The sequence below is a fragment of the Harmonia axyridis genome, chromosome 1 (assembly GCF_914767665.1).
Source record: "Harmonia axyridis chromosome 1, icHarAxyr1.1, whole genome shotgun sequence".
Classification (NCBI taxonomy): domain Eukaryota; kingdom Metazoa; phylum Arthropoda; class Insecta; order Coleoptera; family Coccinellidae; genus Harmonia; species Harmonia axyridis.
Window position 1 is genome coordinate 4,207,761 of NC_059501.1, and position 17,677 is coordinate 4,225,437.

At 33.2% G+C, this 17,677-nt stretch overlaps 3 protein-coding genes across 8 annotated transcripts in view; 2 read left to right on the forward strand and 1 right to left on the reverse strand.

Moving 5' to 3' along the window:
- LOC123686906 (protein Aster-B-like) overlaps positions 1-7,041 on the forward strand; it is a 36,365-nt gene extending 29,324 nt beyond the window's left edge. For all 6 annotated transcript variants that reach the window (XM_045627003.1, XM_045627002.1, XM_045627007.1 and 3 more), the window contains 6 exons: positions 816-1,089; positions 1,485-1,677; positions 1,737-1,904; positions 2,100-2,277; positions 2,347-2,467; positions 6,152-7,041. In XM_045627003.1, coding sequence (XP_045482959.1) covers positions 816-1,089; positions 1,485-1,677; positions 1,737-1,904; positions 2,100-2,277; positions 2,347-2,467; positions 6,152-6,265 — 1,048 coding nt within the window. In that variant the 3' untranslated portion in view covers positions 6,266-7,041. The remainder of the gene's footprint in view (positions 1-815; positions 1,090-1,484; positions 1,678-1,736; positions 1,905-2,099; positions 2,278-2,346; positions 2,468-6,151) is intronic.
- A 5,435-nt stretch (positions 7,042-12,476) lies between these two features.
- On the forward strand, positions 12,477-15,088 carry LOC123687005 (probable 28S rRNA (cytosine-C(5))-methyltransferase). Its single transcript, XM_045627011.1, has 2 exons — positions 12,477-12,676; positions 12,949-15,088. The coding sequence occupies exons 1-2, from the start codon at positions 12,574-12,576 to the stop codon at positions 14,736-14,738; spliced, it is 1,893 nt and encodes a 630-aa protein (XP_045482967.1). The 5' UTR covers positions 12,477-12,573; the 3' UTR covers positions 14,739-15,088.
- Positions 15,089-16,405: 1,317 nt separating this feature from the next.
- Positions 16,406-17,535, reverse strand: LOC123687037 (coiled-coil domain-containing protein 86). Its single transcript, XM_045627013.1, has 2 exons — positions 17,396-17,535; positions 16,406-16,806 (listed from the first exon to the last, which is right to left on the reverse strand). Exons 1-2 carry the CDS (start codon positions 17,413-17,415, stop codon positions 16,449-16,451), a joined length of 378 nt encoding a protein of 125 aa, XP_045482969.1. The 5' UTR covers positions 17,416-17,535; the 3' UTR covers positions 16,406-16,448.
- Positions 17,536-17,677: the final 142 nt, after the last annotated feature.

A 17,677-nucleotide genomic window follows, 5' to 3' on the forward strand; every position in this document is an offset into this window, starting at 1 on the left:
TTGAATGCAACTCTTCAGGGGTTATCTTTTTTCTGGAATAGTGCCCGATTCCTTCCTCCAGTACTTTATTTTTTCCGTGGACCTATGACAGTTTAGAAAAATGTTGAAAATAAATTGTAAATCCAAATGATTTTGAAGCTCCAGGTAGTAAACTGTGATGAATAAATCAATTATAAGTTTTGGTGCTTATTTGTCCACTCTGTAGCAACAATTAATAAAGATTCAATAAACTGATATGATCGTCACAAAAGAGTAGTACTACAAGAAACACCCTATACCTCAAAAACAAAGCGTTTGTGGGAACATATTTATGAAACTTCTTTTTAAATTTACTTAAGGAATCTCTCATTTTTCTTTGCACCTCTAATTATGTAACGAAAGATGCATAGAATATTTGGTGTAGATACTTTCTCATTAATGCTAATAGGATGAGTCTATCTTCCAAACTTTTCTTGAGTACAAATTCGAAAAAATCATGTAGATCTCAAGTCCATTTGCTCAGCAAGAAATAACGGTTATTTATTTTCTTTTCAACAAGGAAATAACATACCGATATTGAATTGTATTCAATATCGGTATGGAGAATTCAACAGATTCCTACATCTATCGACGAAAATGATAGTCATCTACTCACTGTTTAAACAGTTTTGGGCAGTTTGGCCTTATATTCTATGCATCTTGATATAAAATAACTACTCGAGTGATTATGTCATTATAACCATAGAATTTCATTTCCAATGAACGAGCACTCAAAAGCCCCTAATCACAGAATTCGCTGAATTTCTTCATTTTTACTAATATAATGTTTTTTGCAGATGTGATATACAAGATATTTCTTGTACTTGTTCGCACGAAGGTCGCCAGCTACTTAACGAAATACTGCCAATTAATGTGGATCAATTGTTTACCTTACTTTTTACCAGTTCAAAATTTTACTTAGATTTTCACGCTTTTCGCAAAACCACTGATTTAGTTCAAACCCCCTGGACGCCAGAACCCAAAGACAATACAAAAATCAGGAAAGTGAACCAGACCGTCAATCTTACCCAGGCCCTAGGCCCCAAAACATCTCAAGTCACCGAAATACAGGTTAGTTCTGGATTTTTGACTTCGTAACCAGTAATTTTTATTAATTTATTGCAAATTTACAATCTACTCAATTCGGTAATAAGTAAATATTTTGTGTGATCTTGGAGAACTGATTTTGATAAAATGATATGACAATTGATAAAAGTTAATGAAACGTGTAATTTTCTATGATCTAGTGAACACAAATGACATAAGAAATGTCAAAAAATAGTACACAATGTTGCCATTATTACCATTTTAAATTTGATCTCTCTACTTGAAAAACCTTTTACAGTTCCAGTACATCCATCGAATAAATAGCAATAAATACGATGGTATAATATAACTCTGAACTGGGTCATTTATTCAGGTTGAAATGAAGGAACCTCTTCGACTAATCAAAACTGTCGTTTCAGATAATGCTGCCATGTAGCAAGCCTGGTCTCCTGTACTCCATCAACTCTGAGAGTATCAGCGGTGGAGTACCCTATGGAGACAGTTTCGTCATCGAAGTACACTATTGCCTGAAGAAAGTTTCCGATAAGCAATCCTCTCTGACGGTGAACGCACAAGTAAAGTTTAAGAAGTCGGTGTGGGGTCTTGTAAAAGGTAATTCTTCGCATACTCTAAGACCTGTGCAGATCTGTGTAAGATTACATTATTTTTAGGGATGATCGAGAAAAACTGCTGGTCAGGTTTAGAAGATTATTTCGTACAGTTACTTAAAGCGCTTAAGACAGAAGCTGAGGAAATGGTGCCGGATATTAAAAGGAAAGTGAAGAAGAAGAGGAAATTGCATTCTACACCCAGAGCGACAACTCCTGTTGGCTTATCAGGTAGTTATAACATAATAAAGTGTTCTCTAATAAGAGGTTTCATGGAGCATTAGTTCCAAAGAAAAAAGTCTAAAGGTATTAAATTACAAGATCTCGGTGGCCAATTGATCACCTCTTCGAGAAATAACACTCTAAAGTTTTTTGAGCTTTTTCAATCGGTTTTATTTTCAAAGCAATTTTTTGTTCTATTTGTAGAAGCTTCCATCCACTCCAGTACTACCTCAACAAGTTTAGTGACACTGGAGAAGCCTACGATTTTCATTTTTGTGTTGATCATTCTGTTATTCGTCTTGAATGTGTTCTTGTTGATGAAACTTTGGACACTGGAAGAGGAAAAACCGCCAAGTTATCTGTTCAACATTCATTCGATGAAGTGAGTTTCGTCTCAATTAGTTGAGTAGCATAGTAGGAAGAACGATGATACCAAATATCTTTTTTATAGGAAGCCGCCAACTACAAACGATGAGTGGCTTAGTTTACTGAAGGTGCAAGATAACATACATAGTAAAGAAATCAAAAGGTGGCAAGAGCTTTTGAGTGAGGCACTGGATTCACTGAAAAAGGTACTGCAATGACACAAAATACAAGTATATTCCGAAAATGGGAATATACATATACATATAAATTTTTTTTTAAACTTTTTTCCTAACTCATGACTTGGCAAATCAATATCACATAAATATTTCTTCAAAGAATTGAAATAAAAAAAATAAAAGGCATCGCGGAGTCGATTTCGTCACTTGGAAGTATGAGTAATCAAACGCCATATACGAACACGTTTGTTTTTATTATTTTTTTCTCTGGAGAAGATCATTTTAAAACTTATTATTATTTAACGGTTTTTCATTGTATCAGGTTTTCCAATGAAAAAAGGCAACACTGTGCATAATTTTTTGATTTTCTTATGTCATATGGATTTAGTATCATTTGTGTTCTATCATGGAAAGATATGCGTTTCAAATACATTCAGCAATTGTTAAATCAATGCTCATTTGTGATACTGAGAGATATTTAAGAATTCAAAAATCAAAAAAAATGAATGACATTATTCAGTTAATTGACTCACTCCTTGTTCTACTGTACACTAATACGCTCTATTAGTGATGACGTCACACACCGCCATTTTAGTTCTCCTGTCAGTGTTCGGAATCCAAACAAACAAATTGTCATTCAAATTAGTACGTTGTCGTTGAAGAAATTGGCTTATTTTGACAAATAAGATTATTTAAGGAATGATTTTAGACAGAAAGAACGAGATTAATGCCAGTAAGTTCGAACTTGAAGTTCAACTAATAAACACGGCTTTTTACAAAATCTGGGGAATGATACAGGATTCAAACTTACTGGTATTACCCTAGTTCCTTCTGTCTATCAATTAATACTGAAATCGTTCCTCAAATACTCTTATTTATGAAAATAAGCCAATTCCTTCAACGACACCGTACTAATTTGAATGACAATTTATTTGTTTGGATTCCGAACACTGATAGGAGAACCAAAAATGGCGGTGTGTGACGTCACACTAATAGAGCGTATTTGAAAGTGAATTTTCTTTATAAGATACTAGAGTAGCTGTACCCCTTTCAAATTTACTATTCAAATTTACAATAGAAAGAATAGGGACTCGATCAACTCAATAATATTGTCCTTCTCTTAAACATCTCTTAGTATTCACAGATTATTTTGGATAAAACAATTCCTCAACATTGTTGAAGCGTGTACTTTCCATGATTACCTGGCATAACCTACTGAACACAAATGTCATAAGAAATGTCAAGAAATAATACACAGTGTTGCCAATATAACCATTTTGAATCGTATCATTCCTATTGGAAAACCTTTTATATTTTACTTCAATTCAAAACATTCTTAGTATATCACTCTGTTTGAGGAATATTTAATGTTTTTTTCAATGGCCTTTCTATAGGGAAAATGAATCTCTGTCAAACTGTCAAAATCACTAATGGTGGATTTATGCACCAGTCCTAAGAACTAAGACCTAAGAATTGAACGCTAACAAATCAATGAGGGCGTTTATGTACGTTTCCTAAGGACTAAGAACTATGAACTAAGAACTAAACCTTAGAATTCAGTGGCGTTTATGCACTCTCTTGTTAGTTCTTAGTTAAGGCATGCGCACGTGCTCGAACTACTTTCTATTTGTTCTATACTTTGATGTTTGACGTTGATATTTATTGTGAAAAATTAAATTTAATTTTTTCAAATACACCTAATACTTTTCACCGATAAACACGAATAAAGAACATAAAATGATAGAAACTGGTACTCGTTAATATTGAAATTGTATGCGGCGCACGTGCACTTCTATATTTTACCTGAGCCCTTAGTTCTTAGTTAACAGTTGGCCTGCTAGTTAGGGATGTGTGGTTCGTTCAATTTCGACGAACCGGGTCGAACCAGATCCATGGCTGAGACGACCCGGTTCAAAAGACCCGTTCAATTGACCCAATGGTTCACTAGCTCAGATCGAATCATGTACGATTTGCGCATGATTCAAAAATCCGTAGATCTGGTTCTTTCGTTCTTTGTTTTTTTCTTTTTAAAGAATGTAAAGTTATTATCAGCTTTGTATTTGTTAGTCGGTATGTTTTTAATCGGATCGTGAATTTGAGATAATGATTTTTTTGAGACATAATCATAAACATAAAGGAAATTATCCATCATAAAGTTATAAGTTACTGAGATGACAGAATATAATAAATTGATATCCGGTTCATGAGATGATTATGGACCCCTCGAAAAAATTTCAAAATCAAATATATATTCCTCGTTCAAATTGATGATTTTGGAATATTTAAATGACTAATGAAGAAGTAGAAGTTAATCATGAATTTACATTGTACAGAACACTAAATTCACGAGGTCTTCAATTATTAAATTCAACGAAAACTACCTAATGATCATTATCTCTATCTATTCCAACCAAATAAATACAGAAGATCTGAAATTCCGTAAACTGATATTAATCCTAATCAATATATTTTGTTCCCGAAAAATATTCATTTTGATCAACTTTACAAAGTTAGGTTTGAATAGGTAGATAGTTAAAAAAATTCCACAACATTTTCAAGAAATAATAATTGGTGCATCTAAGAGAGTGCAATTACAGAGCCCAGTTTCTTTTAGTATCTATCATCTTTCTTCAAAACCGGGTGCCAAGTGCCGAGCCGATGATCCATTTGCGAAATGGATGTTTTTTATTACTACCACAATTATGTTCCTTTAAGGTCAGTCCAAACCGAAACCCATCTACCTAGGCTCGGATAACGAACCATTTTATGGATCTTTGGGTCCTAAAAGATCCTCAGATTGAATGAACTGAATGTGAAAGTTTGGCTCATTCGGATCGGTTCGAACGAACGAATCATTTTCAGAGAGAGGACCCGATCGAACCATTCGTTCTGAAGACCCGGGTCTTTTGATTCGTTCGTTCATGAACGACACATCCCTACTGCTAGTGTTAGTTCTTAGGAAACGTGCATAAACGCCCTCATCGATTTGTTAGCATTCAATTCTTAGTTCTCAGGTCTTACGTTTAGTCTTATGGTGGATTTATGCACCAGTCCTAAGAACTAAGACTAAACCTAAGAACTAAGACCTAAGAATTGAACGCTAACAAATCAATGAGGGCGTTTATGCACGTTTCCCAAGAACTAAGAACTAACACTAGCAGGCCAACTGTTAAGTAAGAACCAAGGGCTCAGGTAAAATATAAAAGTAGACGTGCGCCGCATAGAATTTCAATAATAACGAGTACCAGTTTCTATCATTTTATGTTCTTTATTCGTGTTTATGGATGAAAAGTATTAGGAGTATTTGAAAAAATTAAATTTGATTTTTTCACAATATATATCAACGTCAAACATCAAAGTATAGAACAAATAGAAAGTAGTTCGAGCACGTTCGCATGCCTTAACTAAGAACTAACAAGAGAGTGCATAAACGCCACTGAATTCTAGGGTTTAGTTCTTAGTTCATAGTCCTTAGTTCTTAGGTACGGTGCATAAATCCACCATAAATGCAAATGACATACATGTTTACTTCAAATTTACGTCATCGTATGTTCGCCCTATCCAATGATAATAGGTTTAAATTCTTCGAGTTGGATTTTCTTCAAATAAAGGAAGAAATAATAGAGCTTTGAGTGGATTTTGAAGTACTCTGCCCTATCTAACCTCAATATGGTTTGATGTGAATCAGATTATTCCTATTGTGCCTTTTTTCAGACCAACTACATTTTATCAACCCTGCAAAAAGCGACAGCTGGAAAGCCGATGGAGAACGTTGAAAACAAAGAATTTTCACCTACACCCGAACCAATCAAAAACATGGAATTATAATGAAATGTAATTCGAGCTTGTTCGAGGATGGATATCTATCATATAGATGAAAAATATAGATTTCTATTTCATCAATATGATTTTAGATATTGCACGAATTCTACGCTTACGATGAGAGTTGGAGAAATTGATATTGGTCGTTAAGATATCGAGAATATTTTCGCACTTTAGTTCCTACTTTAGCATTTCCATCTATTCGAGACATATGTAGAGAGTGATTGTGAAAATTATGCCCTATCACTTGTCAGTTGGAGAAACGGGCAAATATCGAGTGAAATCGAACAATTTTTGAGAACGAAAGTTTCTAACTAGTCTGTTTTGTTGTAGATAATATTTACAGAAATAACCGATAATTCAACTTTTGTTTACTGAAGAAACGATTCATTTTCTTGTGTTGAAAATTTTATATGATATAACTTAGAATTTGCCTGTTTTTAAAATTCTCGTCTAAAAGAATTTTGCACTCCTCTGCATGTTAATAAAGCAGACTCTTGCAAGGAAGCTTCTTTATGATTTTAAAGGGGCTTTGAAAACAATTATTTCAATTTTAATGTGATAACAAGTAGTGACGAATTTTATGTGATTATTTGTTATACAAATTATGTAGAGTGGTGGTTTTGAAATATTTTAAGGAAAATTGTTTTTTCATTTGTATAACTAAAACGAATAGTATTATATTATATGAAAATAGGGTAAGGAAATTTTTTTGTTAAGTATTTTAGATTTTCTGTGTATATTTTATTAAAAATAGATCTATTAAAATGAATTTCAGTGTTGATATTTGTATCTTTAAAAAAAAACAATCCCTGCCTGAAATAATAATATAGAATGGTATACTCTAAAACAAGTTGCAGAATGGGCTTCTATTCCAACAGGTGTTGGAATTGCCTTCTGCAAGAGTATTTTCTCTATTTCAGTCAAGTTTTGTGAAATATTGTCGAAATTTAATGAAAAATTCTGATTATACATCCTAGTGACTTTTGTATTACATCTTGGCAGTTGGTGTGACTGTTACGAAAATTGACAGATTACGGAATATGAATTTAAATCGTATGATTCGAATTTTGAAATATTTTGTAATTACGCATCAAATTCGTGAATTATGTCTGACAAAATCGATTTAACACCACCAGAATTAAGAGGAACGCGAATCATTTCACTATATCCGATTAATATTATAATGACAATTGATGTGTGTTGAAATTTGGTAGGATCGGAAGGTAGTATAGGTAGACAACCACAAAACGAAAAATATAACTGAAAACAATGCTGTATGAGTCCATTACAGCACTGTTTTTAGTACTGTAATGAACTCATTACGATACTGAAATAGAGAACATTTTTTTATCTGGAAAATTCAATTCAATATTGCATTTGCATCTTAGTCATCTATACGCACATTACTCAACTAATATTTGCAGCTACCGACTCAGTGTAGAAACCTGTAACGGGGTCGTCACATCAGTTGCACCATTAAATCTAAATCTACACGGTCAAGAGAGAATAATAAATTATACTCCTAATGCTTGGGTATTTTTTTCTGCTCAAACTAGTGATCGGATTCATAAGCTAGGACCTCGAAACCACCCATAAATTGTTAAATATGCTCATGAAAAGCCGATTTTATTCATGAAATTCTGGCTTGACGATGTGGATTAAGATTCATGGGTGCAAATGACTCAAGACAACACCCTCGAATTATTCTTAGAAAACTCGTAATTTCTCAGTTTTGGGGTCTTGTAAAAAAGAACTGATTGCAATAGGGGAATCAGTTTGAGGAACTCTTCATGATATCGAATTTTCAGTAAGATCCAAGCCAAAAAATTTTTTTCGCAAAATTTTTCCAAGGTTATAGTCTTGGTTTCATGAAAAAAAATGGCTATTCAAATTTGAGCATATTTCAATGTTTATAGGATGTTTTGAGGTCCTAATTACGAATCCGATAACGATTTTTAGCAGAAAAAATTATCCAAGCATTCAGAGGATAATTAATTATTCTCCCTTGACAGTGTAGATTTAGGTTTAATGGTGCAATTGATGTGACGACCTCGTTACAGGTTTCTATACTGAGTTGGTAGTGCAAATATTAGTTGAGTATCAGAGTGTAGAAACCTGTAACGGGGTCGTGATGTGACGACCCCGTTACAGGTTTCTATACTGAGTTGGTAGTGTAAATATTAGTAGAGTATTAGAGTGTAGAAACCTGTAACGAGGTCGTCACATCAGTTGCACCATCAAACCTAAATCTACACGGTCAAGCGAGAATCATTAATTATACTCTAAATGCTTGGATATTTTTTTCTGCTCAAACTAGTGGATCGGATTGACAATCTAGGATTTCGAAAGAACCTTCCTTACAAGACCTCAAAGCCGAGATATTACGATTTTTCTAAGAATAATTCGAGGGTGTTGTCTTGAGTCAGTTGCACCAAAGAACCTTATTCCACATCGTCAAGCCAAAATGATAAATTGTCCTCTAATGCTTAGATCATTTTTTCTGCTTAAAATCGTTATCGGATTCGGAATCTAGGACCTCAAAACCTCTTATGAACTTTGAAATATGCTCAAATTAGAACAGCCGATTTATTTCATAAAACCAAGACTATAACCTTGGAAAAATTTTGCGAAAAAAACTTTTTGGCTTGGATCTTACTGAAAATTCGATATCATGAAGAATTCCTCAAACTGAATCCCCTATTGCAATCAGTTCTTTCCTAAAAAACCCCAAAACCGAGATATTAAGAGTTTTCCAAAACTAATTCGAGTGGGTTGTGTTGAGTCATTTGCACCAATAAACCTCAATCCACATCGTCAAGCCAGAATAATAAATTGTCTTCTGAATGCTTGGATAAGTTTTTCTGCTTGAAATCGTTATCGGATTCGTAATCTAGGACCTGAAAACATCCTATAAACATTAAAATATGCTCAAAATTGAGCAGCCGATTTATTTAATAAAACCAAGACTATAACCTTGGAAAAATTTTTCGACGAAAAACTTTTTGGCTTGGATCTTACTGAAAATTCGATATCATGAAGAATTCCTCAAACTGAATCCCCTATTGCAATCAGTTCTCTTTTACAGGACCCCAAATCCGAGATATTTCGAGTTTTCTAAGAATAATTCGAGGGTGTTGTCTTGAATCATTTGCACCAATGAACCTTAATCCACATCGTCAAGCCAGAATGATAAATATTTTTTTCTGCTTAAAATCGTTATCGGATTCGTAATCTAGGACCTGAAAACATCCTATGAACTTTAAAATATGCTCAAATTTGAACAGCCGATTTATTTCATAAAACCAAGACTAACCTTGGAAAAATTTTTCGACAAAAAACTTTTTGGCTTGGATTTTACTGAAAATTCGATATCATGAAGAATTCCTCAAACTGAATCCCCTATTGCAATCAGTTCTCTTTTACAGGACCCCAAATCCGAGATATTTCGAGTTTTCTAAGAATAATTCAAGGGTGTTGTCTTGAATCATTTGCACCAATGAACCTTAATCCACATCGTCAAGCCAGAATGATAAATAATTTTTTCTGCTTAAAATCGTTATCGGATTCGTAATCTAGGACCTCAAAACCTCCTATGAACTTTAAAATATGCTCAAATTTGAACAGCCGATTTATTTCATAAAACCAAGACTATAACCTTGGAAAAATTTTGCGAAAAAAACTTTTCGGCTTGGATCTTACTGAAAATTCGATATCATGAAGAATTCCTCAAACTGAATCCTCTAATGCAATCAGTTCTCTTTTACAGGACCCCAAAACCGAGATATTTGGAGTTTTCTAAGAATAATTCGAGGGTATTTATTGTCTTGAGTCATTTGCACCAATGAACCTTAATCCACATCGTCAAGCCAGAATGATAAATTGTCCTCTAAATGCTTGGATAATTTTTTTTGCTGAAAACTGTTATCGGATTCGTATTCTAGGACCTCAAAACCACGTATGAACTTTAAAATATGCTCAAATTTGAACAGCCGATTTATTTCATAAAACCAAGACAAAAAGGTTTTTTCATGATAAAAATCGGCTGTTCGAATTTGAGCATATTTTAAAGTTCATAGGTGGTTTTGAGGACTTAGATTATGGATCTGATTACTATTTTGGGCAGAAAAAATTATCCAAGCAGGAGGATAATTTATTTATTCATTCATCGTATGGCAACTCAGACACAGTAAACTTGAAAACTAATTTATATATATATAAGCTAATAATAATAAAACTTGTGGGACATTCCTCCGTGATGTGTTTAATCGTTTGGTAATCTCCGTAGTCGAGGACAATTAATTATTATATCTTGGCCGTGTAGATTTAGGTTTAATGGTGCAACTGATGTGACGACCCCGTTACAGGTTTCTACACTGAGTCAGCAGCTGCAAGTTTTAGTTGGGTAATGTGCGTATAGATGGCAAAGATGCAAGTGCAACATTATCAATTTTTTTTTCAAATTATTAACATAATTGATCGGATTTATCCAAACTCCTGCTCAAAAGAAATAGAGCATATTTTAATGTTAACCCATTAAAGCCCATAATTCCCAAATGGGGATTTTTGTCTGAAATTTGATATAATGAATCGATAAGACTTAAAAAATTATATTTCCTCATAAAAATAATGAACAAACATGCAGTAGGGTAACTTTGGAGTGGCAACTTTAGTTGCCACAGGGATGATTCATATATACATCAGTCCAAGTCCAATAAAACTAGGATATCATAAATATTTCTATATTGTTATTCAACAGCTTAGTATTTCATATTATATTTTATTGAAAAATATTATTTCACGCAATGAAAACCTTGAAGCACTCATCAAGGTGGACAGGAACCTCGCACTTTTAGCATAAATAAATTATACACCTGCCATATATTTTACAAGGGCGGTATTTAGAACCGAGTACCACCAAGTCCTCGGGAACTAAATTCTTCCTACAAATTGACTAACGTGAATAGATTGTCAAAGTCAAAGATTGACAATTTCATGTGTTCAATAACTCCAATGACTACATTGTCCCCTTGGTCAAGACATGATGAAAGTACCCACAGCTCCGCAGCTACCCACAAGTTGATGTCAAATCTGATCGGTTAACCACGAATTGGTCGATATTCACATTCAGGTTCAGGAAAACTTGAAGATAACTCATTGATCATCGGCTTCCAAGTACGAGTTGGCGACAGCTTGCGTTTGGTGCTTTGAACTCCCTTCTGCGAAGAAGTCCTAGGTGTATGGCCCTCATCTTGGTTGACCTGATTGCTGAGATCATCATTGTATTCTAAACCCCGCATTTCCACCAGAGAGGGCAATAACGGACAGAAAAGTGTTCAATATCTCCAACTACCTCTTCATCTGACAAATCAGAGTCCTCATCTGTATCTGCACCACTGCACCAGGAAGCTCAACTGGAGGACATATGGCTATAGCAGTAGGTGATATATCCTCATCGTTCTCGAGAAGACCAAGTGATTCCTGAAGAAGTAACCCAGTACATACCTGTCGAAATATTGCATTGAGAAATGTGAATATTTCCGAAATTGATGTCATATGTTCCCCTTGGCAACTTTAGTTGCCATCAAATTTTGCACGTATGCCAAAAACAAAACACTGCACGAAACTATTGTTGCGTAATTGAAATATGTTGCTATATTCATATTGAACGAAACTGATACGAAAATACAAACATAAATACATCAATCAATCAGAATAATCACAATCGCTCATCGACTGCCATTATTGTGAATAAAATACGTCAATAACCCTGAATAAAACCTTATATGCAAACTCACTGTATGACAATATCTGATTGACTGCTGTGCTATATGAGGCAGGAGATATCATATTTTCAAAACTGGCTAATGGAACCTGTACAAATACGCGCATGCGCATTGTATGGAGCAGAAGATGCAGTGGCCACTTTTGTTGCCACAGGGCTATAATGGGTTAAATTCAGATTTTGAGGTTCTAGATTTCGAATCCGATAAGGTTTTTCAGCAGAAAAAGTTACTACTCAGTCTGTGTAACTTTCATTTTCAATCTTTGAAACTTCAATTTTCGATCATTGTTTAGATATGTTAATGGTTTGATTTTATTTTATCTACTATTATTTTCAAAATCAGATCTATACCAAATAATCCTACTCGTAGCTCACAGACAAGTATAAGAAAAAAAAGAAAAAATCTAAAAATCTATGACTGGCGTCGCACTTAACCTCAAATAATCTAAACTTTTCACGTTGTAGTGTAGTTGTGATAATTTTTCAAAAGTTCAATATTGTTTTATGACGATTGATTGATTCAATAATTATGGGTCGTAAAGCAGGGTTCAACGAAGGGGAGAAACCTAAAAAAGGACCTGGCAGAAAATCGAAAAAACAAAAAGAACCTGTGCTCCCAAAAGCTCTAGAAGGTATGTATTTAACTTTTATGTTAGGTTCTTCAACCCTTAAGTGATAACGTGCCGTCTCATAGACTTGCCGTATTTTTGAAAAATCAGTATTATTTAGTGTTATATTTGTTCAATAATAAATTCTTTTCTATTGTCTTTGCCAACTACTGAGCTTAAATCTCCTTTTCTTATATAGAAAGAAAAAATCTGCCCATATTGGGTTGTAAATTATAGAAAAATGAAAATTGATATTGATTATTACGACATTTATCTTAAACTATAATTTATTTCAGATGTGGGAATCAAGAAACTGAGCAGACGACAAAAATTGAGAGCTAAGAATCGTTTGAATAAACAAGTAGAACGTGCAGTAAAGCATGAAATTGCTTTAAAAAAGAATGAAAATAAGAAAAATGGACAAGTATCGAAAGACTCCAAGCCTAAAAATGGTACTGGTGTAATGTTAACTCAGAAAAGAAAGAGAGGTTTTAACGATGATAATGACGCTTGGTTGAAACCGAGTAAAAATAAGAAAATCAAGGAAAAAGATGTTGAAATAAGCAAGCAAGATTCAGATGTTGAGGAAGATGAGAGTTTAAATGATAATAGTAGTTCGGAAGAAGATGTTAATGATAGTGATAATTTGGAAGAAGAAGAAAGTTTTAACAATGATGACAGTTTGGAAGGCGGAGAAAGTTCAAACAATGATGAAGAAAGTGATGAGGAAATTGATAATGCTAAAGTTGGAAGTTTAAATGATTTGAGTGATGACTCTGATATTGAGAATGATGAATATGAAAATAATAGTGATAATGATGACAGTGAGGAAGATCTACTACCTATTGAAAAGCAGAACAAAATTCTGGTTAAAAAAGCTGCGAAAGAGAAAAAATTAGCCGAAGAAGAATTAGCAGCAAACATAGCATCTCAGGAAAAATTTGAATTTCCAACAGTTGACAGTGAAGAAGTAAGTTTGCAAGATGTTCAGCAGAGAATTCAGGAAGTTATGGCAGTACTGGCTGATTTTTCGAATCAAAAGCAAAATGATAGGTCTAGATCCGATTATATAGATTTATTAAAAAGAGATTTGTGTACATATTACTCATATAATGAATTTTTGATGGAAAGGTTCATGCAATTATTTTCATTATCCGAACTTTTGGAGTTTTTGGAGGCAAGTGAGGTTCAAAGACCCTTAACAATAAGAACGAATAGTTTGAAAACTAGAAGGCGCGATTTAGCTCAGGCTCTCATTAACAGGGGTGTAAATTTAGATCCAATTGGAAAGTGGAGTAAAATTGGTTTAGTTATTTATACTTCTCAAGTACCTATCGGGGCTACTCCAGAGTATTTAGCCGGACATTACATCATCCAAGGGGCTTCAAGTCTCTTGCCAGTAATGGCTTTGGCACCGCAAGAAAATGAAAAAGTTTTAGATATGGCCTCTGCGCCTGGCGGTAAAGGTTCACATATTGCTGCACTAATGAAAAACACTGGAACACTTTATGCTAATGATGTTAGCAAGGACAGAATAAAAGCAGTTCAAAGTAATTTTCATCGTATGGGAGTACAAAACGCCATTGTAACTACAATGGATGGCAGGAAATATCCTAATAAAAGGAAAGATTTCGACCGAGTACTGTTGGATGCTCCATGTACAGGAACAGGAGTCATTGGGAAAGATCCAAGTGTGAAAACGAGTAAAGACGAACAGGATATACAGCGTTGTTACAATCTACAGAGGCAACTATTGTTGGCCGCTATAGATTGCGTTAATGCCAAATCATCGACCGGTGGATATATCGTATATTCAACATGTTCGGTTTTACCTGAAGAGAATGAATGGGTGGTGGATTATGCTTTGAAAAAGAGGAATGTCAAATTGGTATCTACAGACTTAGATTTTGGAACTGAAGGTTTTGTAAATTACAGGCATCATCGGTTCCATCCAACCTTGAAATTGACTAGAAGATTTTATCCACATGCACATAATATGGATGGTTTCTTTGTGGCGAAATTAAAAAAATTCTCTAACAAAATACCATCATCTGCGACGGTAGAAGTAGAAGAAAAAGAAGAGTAGTGGATAATAAACAAAAGATTGGTCTTTATTTAAAATCAAATTCAGTTGTTACATGAAAGTGTAGTGGAACTGTGTCTGAAAAAATAAAAAATTCTAAAATGTTATAACTTGTATATTATGTTAAATTATATGGTTGCAAATTCAACAGAAATTTATAGTTTCCTTTGATATTCTCCATTACTTTTATGCTTTCAGGCAATGAATTGAAAATCTTCAGGCATCTGTAATCTATTATTAGATTGAACTATATATAATCAAAAAACCTCTGGTCTTATGGAATAATTTCTTATTCTCATATTTTTGGAAGAGTTGATTGTTCATCTTCATAAATAATAAACATTCCTGTATTATAGAGCCTATATAGTTAGTATTCCATTTTCCTTGTAGAAACTTCTGCAAGATTGGTTATATTTTAGATTACTCATGATTCTTATTGTTCTGTCCGGGGGGTGAGAGGAGATTTGAGGCGTCTTATACCACTAATTTTTTTTTGTATGAGTTTTTTAGGGTGGGAGATAATATTGTATGATTGATGATAATTTTTCTTGTAAAAAGGTTTTGTACGGTTTATTGAATAAATAAATAAATATGAATAGACTCTCCAAATTGGATGTTCCGTAGAAAAAAATCTCAAACCTCAATTTTTGCCTGATACAAAGCCTCATTACCAGTGTACCATTTCATTATTCTGAGGCCATAAACACTTGCTCTAATCTTTTCACTCAAATAATTAACATGTTCATGCCATTTGAGACTTTATTTCCATAAACAACTAGTGTATCACCCTGTATATATATGTAATGTTATACTCATGGCGGTTTTTACAATGAATACATTTATATTCTATTACACAACGAAATTGTAATAAGTATATATTTTTTCAAATCCTTTTTGTCCCATAATTTTAAATAAACGATTTAAGAATAATGCCATTTTATTTTTTCTTCTATTAGTGAAAATAGCGACCCTAGAGTCAATTCAAAACAAAACAGACCAAAATTCACCCTGCGAGAAGTAGAGATCAGATGGAAAGGGTGATCGCGAACATCTATTAGTGGATAAGCAGTGCAAGAAGAAAGAGTCATTAGATTATATGAATAAATTAATTTTTGTGACCTGATAAATTGTGTTTCATACTTATAATTTTGTTTTTGTGTGTCGATATCGAAACTCTAAATGAATAAATAAAATAACAAGTATCTGCTTATATTAGCAGCGTTTTTCTTAAAATGAAAAAATATTTTGAGCAAAGATGCACCCAAATTAGTTTATATTATTGTCTTCCCAGGAAATTTCTGTCATTTTTTTTTATATGAAACATTCTCACTTTTTTTATATTTTCATTTCTATTCAATTCCTTCACTGTTTTTGAATATAGGTTCACCAGACTAGATTCCTGGATGTGTTTTATTGTTCGTATTTTGTCGCCATCTACTTTTTATTAAATAATAATGTAAAAGATATCCTACTAGGCGCTGCTGACAATTTGTGCAGCTTTAAAGATTTTTTCTGCACGTTATTTGTGAAATTTACGGATAAAACCCATAATTAAATTTGGATTTATTGTAAAAACCTAAATTGAGGAAAATTCAGCAAAAACAATTTCCTTTGTACTTCTGCACAAATCAAAACCTATTTATAAATATTTATTTAATAAAACAAAGAAGATAACTTAAACATATAATAGCATATAAAAGTAACGAACATTTTTTACATATTTGTTGTATCTCTCTTCTCAATTTGTCGCAAATGTTTTTTCTTCATTTTCTTAATCTTGGCTGTGTTTGTGATTACTTGGACAACTTCTGATTTTTTCCTATTTTCTTCCTGCTTTTTCAGATTTTCTTTTCTACGTTCTTTCTTCATTTTTTGCTCTTCTTCCTTAGCTGCTTTTATGGACCTTGACAATTCTTTAATAGCCAGCAGATCTTTTCTTAATTTCTCTTTATTTTCAAATGAACTTTTCAAACCTTTACTTTTGGTGTTTGTAGAGAATTTCGTTTTCTGACTTTTCCATATTCTTCCAGACTTAGGCAGGCCTCTGGGGACAGTTTTTGTCTCTTTCTCTCTGTAAAAATGTTGTAATTTAAATAACAAACTTCAAAAAGGCCAATAATTCAAAAACCATTGAATTATGATACAATAATATAAGGAAATTTAATGGAATATATATAAGCAAGCGACATCTTCTCAAATTGAGGAATGAAAATGACACCGGAAGATAGCAGAAAAAGAACACGAAGTTCTAAAACTGCAAATACACAATGAAACCCCCCCGTCTTTGTAGAGTTGAAAAATTTCAATTGAATTCCATATATCTGACAAACACAATACAAACAACAGGTTTCATTAGCATTTAGCCTTTTATTTGTACATGATACAGAAAATATAAAAGTTCATGAACAAAGTATTACCATCAAAAAATAAGTGGCTTGTCAAATGAATGTGAAAACATCACAAAATATAATAATAAATCTCATCTTTCTATTATTTGAAAGCAATATTATTATTGAAAATAATAATCAGTAATGTACTCGGTTTAAAAATTAAATTAACATTGAACAACTGCAACTTAATGTTCCAAATGCTTTTAGTTAAATAATAAATAGAATAAGTGTATATTTTACATAGGTACTATATAAGCATGTTTTACTTACTCAGTCTCTGTAATTTTCATTTTCAAACTTGTATTTATTGTAATAACCTATTGTCATAGCCCAACTAGTCTTTGCCTTCAATTCAGATTTTTTACACAATCTAACCTAAAATCAACACACCGTCTGCACAGAAAATAAATATTATTAAACCATAGAAATGATACCAAAACGGTAATCTGCCTTGCCGAGCATTAACTCCGCCACCTAGGAGATGTAGATCCAAGTAATGAGTTCGGTACTACTTAGTTTGTAAATGTAAATGTATATTAAAGGTAGCCACGC

Coding starts and splice junctions, on each gene's coding strand:
- LOC123687005 (XM_045627011.1), top strand. CDS start 12,574: ATGGGTCGTAAAGCAGGGTTCAACGAAGGGGAGAAACCTAAAAAAGGA. Junction 12,677..12,948: donor GCTCCCAAAAGCTCTAGAAG/GTATGTATTTAA, acceptor AATTTATTTCAG/ATGTGGGAATCAAGAAACTG.
- LOC123687037 (XM_045627013.1), bottom strand. CDS start 17,415: ATGAAAATTACAGAGACTGA. Junction 16,807..17,395: donor ATGAAAATTACAGAGACTGA/GTAAGTAAAACA, acceptor ACATTTTTACAG/AGAGAAAGAGACAAAAACTG.